General features: G+C 39.4%; 3 protein-coding genes across 3 annotated transcripts in view; 2 read left to right on the forward strand and 1 right to left on the reverse strand.

Moving 5' to 3' along the window:
• Window positions 1–1300: 1300 nt before the first annotated feature.
• LOC107756556 (uncharacterized protein CXorf21 homolog) lies at window positions 1301–7194 on the reverse strand. The gene is made up of 5 exons (XM_016573727.1): window positions 7172–7194; window positions 6494–6530; window positions 5514–5706; window positions 2948–3590; window positions 1301–1924 (listed from the first exon to the last, which is right to left on the reverse strand). The coding sequence occupies exons 3-5, from the start codon at window positions 5671–5673 to the stop codon at window positions 1828–1830; spliced, it is 900 nt and encodes a 299-aa protein (XP_016429213.1). The 5' UTR covers window positions 5674–5706; window positions 6494–6530; window positions 7172–7194; the 3' UTR covers window positions 1301–1827.
• Window positions 7195–7266: 72 nt separating this feature from the next.
• Window positions 7267–10389, forward strand: hmgn7 (high mobility group nucleosomal binding domain 7). The gene is made up of 6 exons (XM_016573728.1): window positions 7267–7454; window positions 8317–8343; window positions 8696–8725; window positions 9133–9180; window positions 9311–9418; window positions 9907–10389. The coding sequence occupies exons 1-6, from the start codon at window positions 7440–7442 to the stop codon at window positions 9961–9963; spliced, it is 285 nt and encodes a 94-aa protein (XP_016429214.1). The 5' UTR covers window positions 7267–7439; the 3' UTR covers window positions 9964–10389.
• A 2763-nt stretch (window positions 10390–13152) lies between these two features.
• LOC107756547 (bromodomain and WD repeat-containing protein 3-like) overlaps window positions 13153–15869 on the forward strand; it is a 19206-nt gene continuing 16489 nt past the window's right edge. Inside the window, exons 1-6 of the mRNA XM_016573707.1 lie at window positions 13153–13306; window positions 13440–13498; window positions 13581–13610; window positions 13752–13811; window positions 14741–14891; window positions 15045–15143. Of these exons, the coding sequence (XP_016429193.1) occupies window positions 13273–13306; window positions 13440–13498; window positions 13581–13610; window positions 13752–13811; window positions 14741–14891; window positions 15045–15143 (433 nt within the window). The 5' untranslated portion in view covers window positions 13153–13272. The remainder of the gene's footprint in view (window positions 13307–13439; window positions 13499–13580; window positions 13611–13751; window positions 13812–14740; window positions 14892–15044; window positions 15144–15869) is intronic.

Genomic DNA, 15869 nt, shown 5'->3' on the forward strand with positions numbered 1-15869 from the left:
CTGGGTTGGACCGTTTTGGGTCTACGCGAGCTCCCCTGTCCGCGTCTGGAAAATTTCTGCGCGCTCGTTCGCTTACGTCACCGCAGCCCAATATCACTCGAATAGCAAAAGTCGGAGTGTGCGCCTGCTGGACCCATAGCTGCGCAGCACAGTGAGGTAACCGCAACCGACTGAACCAGGGAAACCGGGTCACCTGATAAAACAGACAGGGAGCTGCTCATTAAATGATCGGAAAGGCACAGAAAGAGAAATCAGAATGGGGGTTCTGGGGCTCTGGTTATGGAGCAGTAACAGATAAGGACGTCCGAGATTACAGAAAGAAGAAATCCTTTAAAATATACTTTGAAACACATGTGCCACGATCTAAAAATGTACAATCTTTGTGCTCATATTGGTTTTATATACTTTTCGCCAACATATTGATTTAATGACAGATGTAACCAAATGAAAAGTACTAAAATACTTTGTAGGCTACATTAAATTAAATTATGCATTGTGAAAAGCACTATGCAAATACATGATTTGAATTATTCATTGTTTAAAGAATTTTTAAGGTGATAGATAGATAGATAGATAGAATTGCAAAAGCATGATGCCTTGTTTATTTCAAAATGTAATTTTCTTTATTATTTATTTTTTCATTTTAGGAATTGCAATTTGCATCCTTTTAATTCAGTCTTCGGTTAAATAAAATTTGACTGAAGTCTTAATTCATTTTAATTCAGAAATTTAAAAATTTGCCATAAACATCTCAAAAGAAGGTGTTGAGTTATTTGTCTATAAATAGCATTTACTTTAAATGTATTTAATTTATTTTTTTTAAATGTAGCAGAAATGGCCATCACATCATTGACCCATATGCATTTACATTCCTGTCCCGTACCACAGGACATCCAAATATGGCAAGGAAATAGATTGAATGTTATTCTAGCCTGGGCAGTTTCCAGGACTACTGGAGAGAGAGAGAAAGAGAGAGAGAGGTCCATCTGGTATTATGGTTTGCCACATGGTGCCAGGCTAAAGAGCCCGTTTAGATGCCCACAGAGCAGCTACAAGAGTGTGAAGTAGCCATGTTGGCACAGAACAGATTAACACACACATGCAAACACATTTACAGATCACAGTTAACAGTTAATCCCGTTGATGATGCTGTGAGTTTGGCTTCTGTGTACCGATGCCAGGATATCAGCACACACACACACACACACACACTCATGGCCCATTAACTGTTATGTCGGTGCCTCCCTAAATGTGACGTCAGAATGACGTCAAATCAGTATGTCAGCACATTCATGGCAGTAGAGGCATTTAGGTTTTATTTCTTCCATCCATTACTACATTAAAATGCAATGCTTAATATAACATATTGAATGCAGTGCGCGTATTTTAGCTATAAACATCGATGTAATATATAAAAATTTAATTTTCACAGCTCTGGGTGAAGGACAATGTCATGGACAGTATAACATAATCTTTCATCGGGACATTGGCCGCCGTTCCCGAAGCTCCCAGTAGAGGGCGCCAGCAATATATCAGCATTTGCTTTCCATCTGGGTGTCATTCCACAGTATGAACAGCAGGTGTCAGTATTTAATAACAATTATTGAAGAGTTTCACATTATAGAAACATTACCACAAACATCTAATGAAAAGAATGGATATAACTGAATTATGGCAACATAACTAAGGACATAAGTTAATAAAGTTTCAATTTCATTTCAAACACTTTTTTAGGAAAGTGAAAGTGTAGCAGTCAGCAGCACGACTGAGGGAGAAAAACAACATTTGATTGGCTGTTTAGGAGGAAGTGGTAACATTTATAAACGTCTATACACAGTATACACATGACAGTGTGACTTTGGTTCCTCTTCCAAAGTACCTTGTGCTATTAATGTTGATGGAGGCGACAATGGAAGAGCAGAGGCTAGGGGAGGGTGGTGGATGAGTAAAGAGAAAAAAAGAGGAGGAGAAATATTTAGATGTTTCTGAGTTGTTTGCAATTGTTTTGTCAACACAATTTGTCATTCTCTGAGGTTTGGAAAGGATGAATTTAGAAAAATATTAATTAACCTCTGTCAACAAAATTTGTAAATGAAGCAAAAAAAAAAGTGCAGTACAATACAACTTACTATTTACAATGGGGGGTTAAGCAAGGAATAATTAAATTGATCAAAAAGTGACAGTAAAGACATTTATAATGTAACAAAAGATTTCTATTTAAAATAAATTCTGTTCTTTTGAACTTTCTATTCATCAAAGAATCCTGAAAAAAATGTATTACAATTTCCACAAAAAGCATTTGTTGCTGTTTTCAGAATTGATGATAAAAAATATTTCCTGAGCAGGAAAGCTGCATTTTAGAATGATTTCTGAAGGATCGTGACACTGAAGACCACTGAAAAGACTGCTGAAAATTCAGCTTTGCCATCACAAAATAACGTTTTTTAATAATGAATATATTAATTTGTTTTATACATTTATAACAAAATAAAAAAAAACTTAATTTAAATTGTAATTATATTTAACAATATTGTGGTTTTATTTTATTTTCGATCAAATAAATGCAGCCTTCATGGTGAGTATAAGACTTCTTTTTTTAAAAATAAAAAATCTTATTGACCCAAACTTTTAATCCTAAGTGTATAACTTTACATGGACAAAGTCCCTATGTCTCATGTTAACACAAATTATATAAATCATATGTCTATACTTTTGAAACATGATGTATGTTAATGTTCATTGCCTTGCCTTGTGTACTTCATTGGAATAATTTTTTTTTAAATCACTAGTTATCAACATGCCACAAGTGCTGTCGGTATTGCATGCAGAACATTCCTTTAACAACACAGATAACTTAAAATATTTGTGTGTTGGTCAAAAGACAGGAGCCCAACATTGGAAATTTTATGAGGGCAGGATCTGTGTGTGTGTTCATGAGGTGGCTTACTCAGCTTCTGAGATTCGCAGCACAGGTGAGCTGAAGTGGGAGGTGGCTGGAGCTGAACAAGCGCTTAAATAATGCACAGCATTATTGGATGAAGAATCCAGCTCTTCTCCCTGACTGGCTGTTTGTCTTTTGGCTACAGTCAGGCTGGTGGGCACCAGTGCCGGCATGACGTCAGTGCTCAGCAATGATGATCCACAGCACGCCATGTTTTGCATGTGCTGACAAAACACCTCCAGCATTTGGACTTCTAGATAGCCGTTCAACATGGAGTTGGTGAGCCTTCTCTCCCAGCCAGGACCCTGAACGCTTTCCATGACAAGATACTCCTCGTCCTGCTGGGTCAAAGCCTCTGCCTGTTGACCTGCTTCCAGAGAGGGTTCCAGAGAGCTCAGGTCCTGCGATTGTAGCAGTGGCCCAGCGTCTGTTGGGTTGAGCAGGTCTGGGTTATGAGGACTGCAGTGCTCCAGCCGGTCACCAGCAAGCCGGAGGTCTGGATAGTTCTTGCAGAAGCTGGGACAGCACCAGGAGCAATACAGCATCATGCCCAAGTGATCCTCCCCGCTACAGCTGAGAATGGGCATAGCGTTGCTGGGTGCAGAGGCTCGGTGCTGCCCTTGCTTTTTCAGGCATTCGGGCCTGCCAGCTGACAGGAAGAGAAACATGTCAGGCACTGCTATAACAGCCTCATCTTAACAAAAACTGTGAGGAAACTTGAGGGAAAGCCCAGAGTCTGAAGCAAAGAGTCTTAATTCACTGAGTGACTGTTTGAATGTCTCCATACAAATGCTGCTTTTGTGCAATTCACTTAGACACTCAGCTAAATGAGGAAGCACTTGGAAAAGTTTGACAAAATGTTCTTATTTAGGTTGGATTTCTTTCTACTTCTTCAAACATCCTCTTTTGCATTGTCATAGCTGTAAGCTGAATTGGAATATTAGCAAAGATGCTTATTTTGTTATACACTGTTGCACATTATTATCACTTAAAGTCGACATGCAAATTACATTCTGATCATCTTTTCTTCTCTATTGCAAAGTGTACCTTAGTTAACGAGTCAAACAAGAAAAAAGAGGGTGGAATTTTGTCAATGTGGAATTGATTGGATCGTTGTCTTGTGAGTTGATGCAGTCTCATGTGATCGACTGGTTGTTGAAGGTTATTGTTGTTGAGAGGGGAAATTAATGTTTTTGATTAAACGTAAGGGCACATGAATCTTAAAAAAAAACAGTGATGTGCATGGATATATCTGTGATATTTCATGAAAAATAAGAATTGTTCATCTTGATTGTTTCATGGTGACTTTAAATGCATAGTTCACCCCAAAATAAACGTTTTGTGTTCATTTACTCACCCTCATGTCATTTAAAAACCTGCATACATATTTCTTTCTGCTATGTAACACAGAAGATAATGTTTTGAAGGGCTCAGTGTTTTTTGTCTATAAAAAGAAAGTTGTCTTGGACCCCATTTATTTACATTGTATGGATATTCAGTTGACAAATTCTTCAAAAAGTCTTCTTTTGTACTCTGAAAATCATACAGGTTTGTAATGACTTAAAGGGGTCATATGATGTTGCTAAAAAGAACATTATTTGGTGTAATGAAATGTGTTTATGCGGTTTAAGGTAAAAAAAAAAAAAAACATTATTATTTTCCCCATACTGTACATTATTGTTTCTCCTCTATGCCCCGCCTTTCTGAAACGCGTCGATTTTTACAAAGCTCATCGGTCTGAAAAGCGAGGTGTGCTCTGATTGCCCAGCTATCCAGTGCGTTGTGATTGGCCCGCTTTGTCCACGGTGAAAGCCGATCCGGCGATGCACAGCGCGATGTTGATGTATTTCCTCAGCGACCAGCACGGATCAGCTCCAGGCATGACGAAGCGGATATCGTCCTCTTTTGGAAGGCCAAACAAATTAGTTTCGCTTTTCACAACACACAGCGCCTTCATGACATGGCAGCGGCGGCGGCAACAACAATACTACAGCGAGAATAAAAGTTGCGCCTTCTTTCTTTGCGTGAACATTTGGGCGGCGTTATGCAAATCTTCCCACATCGTGACGTAGACATGTGGGGGCGTGTTTTAGCAGTTTTAGGTAGGCGTGGCTGACTCTTTAACTTTCATAAAGAATATCTCTTTGGATTTGAGACTTTAGTCTTTGCAACTTTACAGATCTTCTTTATGCACCAAGAGCTTGTAACACTCCAAAGAGAAAGGAAAAATTTAAATCGCATCATATGACCCCGTTAAAAATGTTAATTTTGTACATTCTGCATTTATAACTGTTCTGTATACGCTACTCAATTTATGTGGCTTTTCAATCTGCGGGCTAAAATGCTCAGCAGCATCACACTTCCCTCCTAAAATTTATTTTTACATATACTGACTGTTCCCAGGACCTGGGCCACATTCGTATTCTATAATTAATTTTCCTCCATTGTTCAAATAAAATAGCTAGATTGCTTTACCTGGCATAAAAACAAACATCTCCCAATGCCATCCGTCAGGTGATCATGAGTTTATTTTTAGACAACTTCATCCTAATAACCCAGAATGGTCTCTCACCTCTCACAGTTCGTGGTGTCAGAGGAGATCTGGCAGCGGCGTTCGTTGTGCAGGGGTCAGGACGGGTCGTGGGGGTGGGTAAGTGTGTGTGAGTACGTCCATCATGATTTGTGATGTCTTCTGTGCAGTTCAGAACATAAAGGAAAGCTTCTCCGAGCATGATAGTATTTCTATAGTCTTTGATGATAGCCACCTACACAGAAAAGCACAGCTCTAGCTTCAAATGAATCAACATTTTAATACTTACTAAAAAAACAGAGCATAATCAAACAGAACATCAAGCATAAATTAAATCAAACTGAAATGAGGAATTTACCAGAACTGAATGAGTTATGGAAACTTCACACACACACACACACACACACACACACACACACATACACACTGAACGTACTGACTGCACTTCCTTCCTCTATAAATGATTTAGATTAGCAGAATCTACAAATTAAATGACAAAATTTAAAGCTATAGTTCATCCAAAAATTACAATTCTATTATCATTTACTCACCCTTGGATCAAGTTGATCCAAATTTGTATGCATTTCTTTCTTTTGTTGGGCACAAAAGAAGATATATTGAAGAATGTTGGTAACCAAACAGTTGATGGTAGCCACCGACTTCCACAGTATGGAAGAAAAAAATATACTATGTGAGTCAGTGGCTACCATCAACTGCTTGTTTACCAGCATTCTTCAAAATATATTTTTTTGTGTTTAACAGAACAAAGATCATAAAGGTTTGGAATAAGTGAAGGGTGAGTAAATTATGACAGAATTCGTTTTTGGTTAAAATTTCCAAAGACTTTAAGAATTTAGAAGATTACTACAATTTTATCACTGTAATCAGATCAATCAAATAGGCCTAGGCTACCCCAAATATACTGTCCAAATCCTTTAGACAACTAGTGAACAAAACACCAGCATATAATTCTATAGTCACAACTGTCTATTTATATAGGCTATATAATAAAAGAAGCTTACCAAATGTTTTAGAGTGGGATTCCTTGTAGGCCTATGGCTGCAGAAACAGAAATTTCAAGAGTGACAGTAATAGTCAGCAATGTCCAATCTATAGTGTCACTTTTGGATAGTTTATCTATCTATCTATCTATCGATGGCTGAGATGTTTTCTCTGGTCTGGTGTCTCTGCTCTGTGTAGCAACAGAGGAAGTAAGCAGTTATATATCTCTTGCACACACACACACACACACACACACACCCCGCACCCAAACACTTACACAGATTAGGCCTCTGCTTGAATAAAGCAGAAGTGAGAAAAGTCTTGTGGCTTCCCTTCTCTATTACAGATTGCCACATACTAACTGCAATTTATGTTGCATTGTATTTGCACTTCAGCATGTTTTCATAGAAAGAGCTCATAACCAAGGCAAGCAGATACATCTGCTCACCTTCTTCAAAAAAATACAGTCAGCAATTAGTGAACTTCACTGAGGCAGAGATGCTGTGGCCATACAGCGCATACAGACATAGTTATGAAGGAGAGTCTGACTTTATTACTGATCTTAAACGGTAAGCTATTCCTCCTCACATCAGTACTGTATGGTAGAGCTTAATTTGGCGCAGAAGGCACATCAAACTATAGGTTTTTAACGTGTTGGAAGGGGAACTTCTTACGGGAAGGTGCGCCGTTGGATTTACCTCAGGATTTCGCGCGTAAAAGCACAGCGGAGGTAATAATCTGCCTCGTCGGTAGCGGACCCAGACGCCCGCTGATTGGACAAGCGGAACGTCAGTCACGGCGTGGCCCCGCCCCCACCCTCCCATTCAACCACTGGCTCTAATGTAGCCCTATGTTTACTACAGAATTAGTGCATAGCGGACGACAGTCTCCTGAACTGTGAACTTCGAATCACTAAAGATAACCTGTTAGTTTTGCATAAAAGAAGAAAAATATCCCAAACTCAACATGCCCAAGAGAAAGGTATGTAGAAAAGCCGAGCGCGGCGTACGGCTACACTTTTGCCCTTACTAATCAGTCGTGAAATTAGGAAGCCCTCGAGACAATGTTTTTTTAATAAAAAGCCAGGCGACTTCTTTAGAATTAGTGGGCAGGTAAAAAATCGTTGTCAATTTTGCGATTTTTCCCGCCGGATCGCGGTGTTTTTGTCGACGGTGGTGCGTTAAGCAGGAGGGTTTTAGTGGAGCAGCGCTGTGCTGAAGCTCGGCTTGATCTCATGCCCGTGGAACCGCAGCCATGCTGCCCTCTCTCTCTCTCTCTCCATCTCCAACACAGCGCGACGCGAAAACCGACGATTATAAGCGCAATCGTGGCTCAGTCGCCGTCGAATGGTGATTAAAAAATAGCTGGATAGCTCTAATTTTCTGAATGGTGGCAATTTTGCGAAAAGACGGTCGCGTTTTTAAACAATTTTAATGCATTTTCTTTGTTCGCCGTGGAAGAGGAGTGTCATGACGCCTGCTTGCCGCCAGGTGGCAGCGCTGAGGCGGGATCATCGCGCCCCTCCTCCTTACTCAAATGTGTGGAGCCCCTGTCATGAAATGCCTCCGTGAAAAATAATAAATAAAAAAATCGGCGCACCATTTTGCGCTGCTGTCCGCTGACAAATAAACTTATTCACGAATCTTCAGCTAAAGCTCATTGAAGCGTTAATAAACGAAAAAAACGCATGTTTTGGCAAGCCAGCATGTTGCTCACATTACAAACGTGCAGAACAGCACATCCCAATGTTTCTACAAGTTTCCTTTTTGTTTTTCCCGCCCTTTATGTTAATAAAATCATTGCTCATGTTCTAACTTGTGATATTTGTTTTGCTGATTTGCAGGGAACTGATGGAGAAGTCAAGGAGGAGGTGAGAAAGGAAAATTATAAAAAATATCTAAAGCAATTATGGATTGCATATTCAAGTAATCCAAACCAGTACATATGCATTACTTTATATATACATTTACATTTATTTATTTAGAAGGAACTTTTATCCAAAATCGAATTACAAACAAGAAACACCACAAGTAATTTGTCATAAGAGCCAATGATATTTGTAGTACACTGTGCCAAGTTTAAAGTATAAACTCGTTAAGTACACAAACTAGAAGTGACATGAGGACAAGGAACAATTCTTTATTTTTAATAAATAGGATTTGCAATATAGAACTGTTTTCTTGTACTTGTACTTATCATTTGTTTTTTTCTTCCTCTTGTAGCCTCAGAGAAGGTCTGCTAGACTATCAGCGGTAAGTTATTTTGTTATTAAAGAGATTTTTAATGTTACCATTATATCATTATTTTGTTTTTAAAACTTTTCTGATCTCAAAAGACTTCAGGAACTTTAAATATAGCTTGGAAATAGTTTTTAGCACTTCTTGTGTTAATTGACAATTGAAATCCTACAACCAACACTTGTTGGATTTCAACCTACCACTGATCTCAGAGCAACAAGGTCAGAAAACATAATATCTGCCCAAGTTTTTTTTTTTTTTCAGCATAGTTTTGCCAGTCATTTAAGAAGATGTGCTGAATTCAGGATAGAGCAAAACAACATAGGCCATTCTGTGCATTATTTCAACTATTTATTTGAACGTGTATTGTTTAGATATCCTTTTATATATCAAAAAGTAAGTTTGTGAATGAATCCCTTCAGAAACCAACACCTCCAAAACCTGAACCCAAACCGAAAAAAACTCCCAAGGTATGTACACTTTTCATAAACACACTTTTGTAATGATGCTCGTGTGTCACTCATCTCCATGCTTTGGTGTGTAATCTCATACGTATTGCTCTATATTCATTCTTTTGCTCTGTCGTTTCCTCTCTGGCAGAAAGAGAAGGAAGTGAACGATAAAAAGGAAGACAAGAAGGCAAAGGCAAAGGCTGAGGAGTCCAAGGAGGAGAACCAATCAGAAAATGGGGAGACTAAGACCAATGAGGTATATATGTATATACAATAACAGTCTACCTCAAATCAGTGTCTATCATACATAGACATGTCAGGCCATGATGCTCGTAATGTTTTATTGAATATTTTCGAATGAGATTGCCAAAGTACTTAGTAACACAGTTAAAATAATTGTCCAGAAAGACACTGACAGCCTAAACTAAGGAGAATTTTCTAAACCTGACCTCCACTATCTGTAAAGAAAGATTCTGATTGGTGCAGAGGCAGTCCTGGGGCCAGTTGCAAAAACTTAGCCTCTATATTAAGACAGTGTCTTAAGAACTAGTTTAACCAAGGGGTAATCAGTCTTATATTTTGGATTCAGCTTAGACTAATCTAGGTTTTAATGTAACCGAATTTTAAACATTTTGACCAGTCTTAAAGAACAAAATTAGATGACTAACTTTTAAGACTAGTCTAAACCTTTTATGCAGCTGGCCCCTGCTTGATGCTTATTGGTTTGTCCTTTTTATTACACAGGTTGAGAAAACTCCAGACGAGGCGGCAGAGGCCGAGGAGGACCCGAAGACAGAGTAGCACCACGCCTGTCCATCCATCCGTCCATCCTTTCCCCTCTTTCCTTTATCTTCCTCTCTCTTTCCCAATATTCTCTCTCCCTCTCCAGCTCTCTCAACAACCTCCTCTCTGCCCATCACCACCAGAGGAATATTTTTATCAGCGAATTTGTAAATACTGGTTCAGGTTTTTAGCACAAAAAACAAAGCTGACTAAACGAGTCTTGTGTTCGGCCGCAGCTGTATCAGGTGTCTACAACACGAGAGGTGTGAAAAAAGGCGGCGTCTTTCTTTCGTTTTGTTGATTTTCTGTTTTTATCTCTTCTTTCTTTTTTTTCAAGCGGATTTGCTTGGTTTTGGAGTGGGAGGTGGGAGGAGGCTCTCAGTCTGTATGTCCGTTAGTGCTCGTGATGTTGCTCTGGAGTCTGTGATGTTTCTGTATGGGGTTTGTTTTATTTTTCTTTTAAACGTAATTGATTGTCTTTAAGAAAGAGGAACGAGTTCAACAAATGTAGAAGAAAAGAGAGAAAACAACTAAAGACAAACTGCTGGTCTGTAGCTTGGTTTTGGAGTGGGAGGTGGGAGGAGGCTCTCAGTCTGTATGTCCGTTAGTGCTCGTGATGTTGCTCTGGAGTCTGTGATGTTTCTGTATGGGGTTTGTTTTATTTTTCTTTTAAACGTAATTGATTGTCTTTAAGAAAGAGGAACGAGTTCAACAAATGTAGAAGAAAAGAGAGAAAACAACTAAAGACAAACTGCTTACATTCCAGGTTCAGCATTAGATGGTGACTCCTGGCTTTTTAAGAATCATACCACCTTTGCAATTTGTTGAAACATAACTGGGCTTCGTTAGGAGGCCGGAAAAACCCCTTCTGTTGTTATAGAGGACTTTTTTGAAATGACGGGATTCAAAGAAAACGAATTTAAAGCGTTTTTTGGAATTTTTTTAACACTGAAAATGCATCTGTGAAAAAGTACTTGGTGTCCCCTAATAATGCTCTCGGTCTCACTCAATAAAAATCCATCATTGGAATTTTCCTCATAATGTCTGCTGTGGTCTTTTACACTGACTGTATATTATACACTTGTAAGTTATTATTATTAAGGTATTATATACTTGTTTCTATGCATATGCTGTTCTATAATCAGTTATTATCTGTTAATAAGTGGTTGGTGCAATATATATACTCGTATAACTCATAGCAGACTTCACAATTGGTTCACACTGCATTTATATCTTAACAAATGATCCTGAGACTAACAGACCCTAAATGCAAATATAAGTTATATAAGACAAAATAGGTTGTTGCTCTGAATTCTGTGATGTTTCTGTATGGGGTTTGTTTTGTTTTTCTTTTTTAAACGCAATTGATTGTCTTTAAGAAAGAGGAACGAGTTCAACAAATGTAGAAGAAAAGAGAGAAAACAACAAAAGATGAACTGCTTACATTCCAGGTTTAGCATTAGATGGTGACTCCTGGCTTTTTAAGAATCACCACCTAAGTACACAACAGCTGAGACTAACAGACCCTAAATGCCAGTATAAATTATGGCTCGACTAATATTCATAATACAGAATAGGTTTTTACTCTGAAGGTCTTTGCATATAAATGCCACATTCTTCTGCTTATGGGTGAGCTAATGTCCTTTGGAATCATTTATACTCTGTTGTCAGATGAAGACAAAGCTTTTTCTCAAGATTTAAAAAGATTAATTTTCTAACTATTTTCCAGCGATTAAAATTTATTAAGACTAAACAGGCCTTGAAATATGCTGGGATGATAAGGGACTTAGATGAGATAAATGAAATGACCCACTCTTTGTTTATTTGTATATTTTCCCCTCCCCAATTTTATTGGTGTTACTTTCTTTCTTATTTATTTGCACTTATGATTGCTGCTATAAATGTATATTTAGTGTATCATATTCAATTAAAAAAGGTTCTGAGATAAAGGGGAAAGAAAGCATAAAAAGGATTCGGAGAAAACAACAGTCATCAGGTAAACACTTTGTGGCTATAGAAAAAACGCTTTTTTGAATTTAGAGCGTAATAAAAGGTGAGAGCATCTCTCTGTCATTAAAACTGCACACAAATGCATTCAGACAGCTTCGAAAGCTATGATTCTAACTCTTGCTGTGTCTGTAGTTGATGAACGAACAGAAGCATCCATGACCTCTTAAGTTCATGAATCATCTGAGAGGCAACAGACTGACAGCCTATAAATATTCAGTTTAGCCCTGCTTTTCATAGCCACGCAGAAAACATAATTTCAGGACAAAGACATTTTGAGTGTTTACATTTTAATAACTTTTTTGTATTAAATCACAGGTTTAATGCACATGATCCCAATCAATAAAAAAATATTGAAAAACAACATGATATTCACCAACCCAGAATAAATTATTTCTGTATGCATCCAACATTTTGTTAAAGATCTAAAAGGTATGATGGTTGTATTTTAACATTTATTCGATATATGCATCTTATATAATTGTATTACGTAATATTTATGAAACCATACCTTACATAACACATGTATATGGCACAGTAATTGTAGTATGGAACATTTCATTGTGAAGATTTTATGTTTCACCCACACACGCGACCTGTGATCGATGAGACGATGTTGAACATGAAACAAGTCATTTTTTATTGCAATACAACAGCTCTGCTGTTGGGTTCAATAAATCACCCAACTGTACGCCATGCAAAATGTCCGCCCGTGGAAATGGTGAGCTCACCTGTGCGCTCTCAGTGCGCCGCTGGCGGAAGCGCGCGGTACTGCGGTGCACCGGCGCATTGCCGCCGCGCGGGGGCGCTCAAACAAAGCAGCACGAGCGGCGGCTGCAGGCCGAGACGCTGAATATGCATCTTATATAATTGTATTACGTAATCTTTATGAAACCATACCTTACATAACACATATGTATATGGCACAGTAATTGTAGTATGGAACATTTCATTGTGAAGATTTTATGTTTCACCCACACACGCGACCTGTGATCGATGAGACGATGTTGAACATGAAACAAGTCATTTTTTATTGCAATACAACAGCTCTGCTGTTGGGTTCAATAAATCACCCAACTGTACGCCATGCAAAATGTCCGCCCGTGGAAATGGTGAGCTCACCTGTGCGCTCTCAGTGCGCCGCTGGCGGAAGCGCGCGGTACTGCGGTGCACCGGCGCATTGCCGCCGCGCGGGGGCGCTCAAACAAAGCAGCACGAGCGGCGGCTGCAGGCCGAGACGCTGAGAGCAAATACAGCGCAGGCCGCTCTTAGCAAGAGGAGACCTCCCCACGAACCTCCACCCACCGCCTGGACCGGGCCATGGCGGCGGAACCATGCTCGCAGATTGAAGCCGGTGGGCAGCACTCGTTTCTTCCGCGTCTTTATCGCTAGGAAGACTTTAAGCACTGCTTTAGCATTAGCCTTCGAGGCTAAGCTAGGCTAAGCTAAAGCTAACGACTGGTGTTGTTGTGTTTCTCTCTCTGCAGAACTTTATTACCTGATCGCCAGATTCCTGCAGTCTGGACCATGTCAGAAATCCGCTCAGGTGAGGCCGATAGTGGCGTGTGAGTGTCGGTGTGTAGCAGCGAGTGTGTTACGGTGTGTGTAACCCTTGTGTGTTTCTGCAGATGCTGCTGCAGGAGCTGCACGAATACGAGGTGGGTTTCATCCCTCTTCTCCCACTCAAACCCGTTTTTCTCTCTAATATCCCAACATCAGCATATCCTCCTCATGCCAACGCGGCTGCGTGTCTAAATCCTGCGTGTGGTGTGTTTTTTTCCCCCGCTGTGTGTGTGTAGATCATCCCGAAGCGCTGGAGCTGGGATGGAAAGCAGTTTAAGCGAAGCTTTGAAGACTGGGTGAGATTAAATCAACTCTATCGCACACACACGCATGTGAAATTCAGAACCAAACTCTCACAGGTGCTTGGCTCACTTATATTACAGCGTGTAAAACTGAAAAAGCGCTGAATTGAGGGAGCTGTGTTGGCGGTAGGAATATCGTCTATAATATACACGAGGATTGGTTTTGGTGTGGGAAAGTTTTAATTTCGGGAATCGAAATAAAAATATGTGTTTTGAAATGAAAGGCTTTGTGCGTGCCGGCCAGAGGCGTTACGGCAGTGCAAACAGAGCGAGAGGGGATTGGTGGGTTGCTGCGTCACTTAAAGGCGGCAGCCAATCAAACATCAGTTGCTACTTAAGACACTAGGAAGATGGGTGGAGAAGACTTCTGATTGGCTGATACGAGGTGGACGCTTATGTGTGGAGGGAACGGTGGTCTTTCAGGAATGCGCATAAATAAATAAGGATTGTTTTGGCAAAATTCACGCTAGTTTGAAGACTAATAATATTATGTAACATGTTATTGCAACAGTTTTTTCTATATACACTATTGTTCCCTGTTCTTTTTCTATTCTATTTGTTTTCTTTTTATTATAAAAAAATGACCCTCTTAACACTAGCGTTCCCTATTCTTATTCTAATCTATCTACTTGTTTTCTTTTTATTATAAAAAAATGACCCTCTTAACACTAGCGTTCCCTATTCTTATTCTAATCTATCTACTTGTTTTCTTTTTATTTATTATTTAAAAAAAAAACCTTGCTATGTGTACTGCGTTAGGCTAACTGAGACTTGTCACAGCACTTACATATTATTGTTCTTTTGTTGGTTTTGATTGCTTCTATAGTCCATATTTGTAAGTTGCTTTGGATAAAATTTGATGCAATTCAGCTTTGCTGTGCCTCTTATGGTTTATTTATCAAATACCTCCATGTATGTTTTAGGTCTTGTTAAATCAGCACATACCTGCGGATTACCTGTTGCATGTGTGTGAGCAGATTGGCCCATTGATAGATAAACACATTCCTCCCAGTGTTCCTGGAGTCCACAGTTTACTGGGCAGTGGGCGACAGTCATTACTACGGACAGCAAAAAGTGAGATGCACACAATCACTATATACAGCAGCAAACAATGAGAAGCAACAAAGATGAGAGAATAGCGTACATGATTACACAAACACTTTCCCTCACATTCATTTTCTCCCTCTAACACAGATAAATATTTGACAAACAGTTGTTCTCTCTCAGGTTCTTCTCTTACAGTATGGAGTGGTTCTGCAGTAGTTGCCTTGCACAGGGGACGGCCCCCAGAACCACCTCTCAACTGTGCCAAACCACCAAATATAGGTGAGTCCTGTTCTCCAAAATGCTGTGTTGTGTTCTGGCACTGCTGTTTTTGGGTTAAGTTTCAGGAGTCACTGGTGGGTTTGTGAACATAGAGGGAGTCCCCGCTTTCCAAATGAAAATGGTGCTTCATGATTGCTGATTAAAGTCGGCATGATAAGAATTCACCCTATCTATTTTTAATTAATTACTTTTTTAAATAATATTCAATTCAAATATAATAATTTGATTTTATGATGAAATTATCAGACTCTCTCTGGCAATGTATGCAAAAATTGTCCAATCATTTAAGTCTGCTTAAACCTTCCACAATCAATTGCAAGCTCACATTCATTTAGAGTGCAATTAGTGCTCACAGAGATTTGACGATACGAGTATCGATACAGCTGGCCCTGTATCGATATTGTGGCACGTGTGCAGCAGTGGACCACGCTTAATTTGAATACAAGAACACCGTTTAAAATGGAGTAGAAAAGTGCGAGGTTTCTAAAAAATAATTAATAGAGCATAGTATATAGGCTACAGCAAGGTTTAATCTAGCCGCAGAGGAACACAACCGGGGTTGCCTGATATAAAGAGACGTAATCCCCAAAACAGAGCTTCCCACTTGCGCAATACGGAAATATCTGCTAAGTGTGAAACTTATTTTTGTCAACCTGGCAACCATGTGCATGCACTCTCTCTCCACTGTGGATAAACACGCTTGCTTTCTGAAAACACCGGTAAGCT

The sequence above is a fragment of the Sinocyclocheilus rhinocerous genome, unplaced genomic scaffold (assembly GCF_001515625.1).
Source record: "Sinocyclocheilus rhinocerous isolate Xijiao unplaced genomic scaffold, SAMN03320098_v1.1 scaffold743, whole genome shotgun sequence".
Lineage (NCBI taxonomy): Eukaryota > Metazoa > Chordata > Actinopteri > Cypriniformes > Cyprinidae > Sinocyclocheilus > Sinocyclocheilus rhinocerous.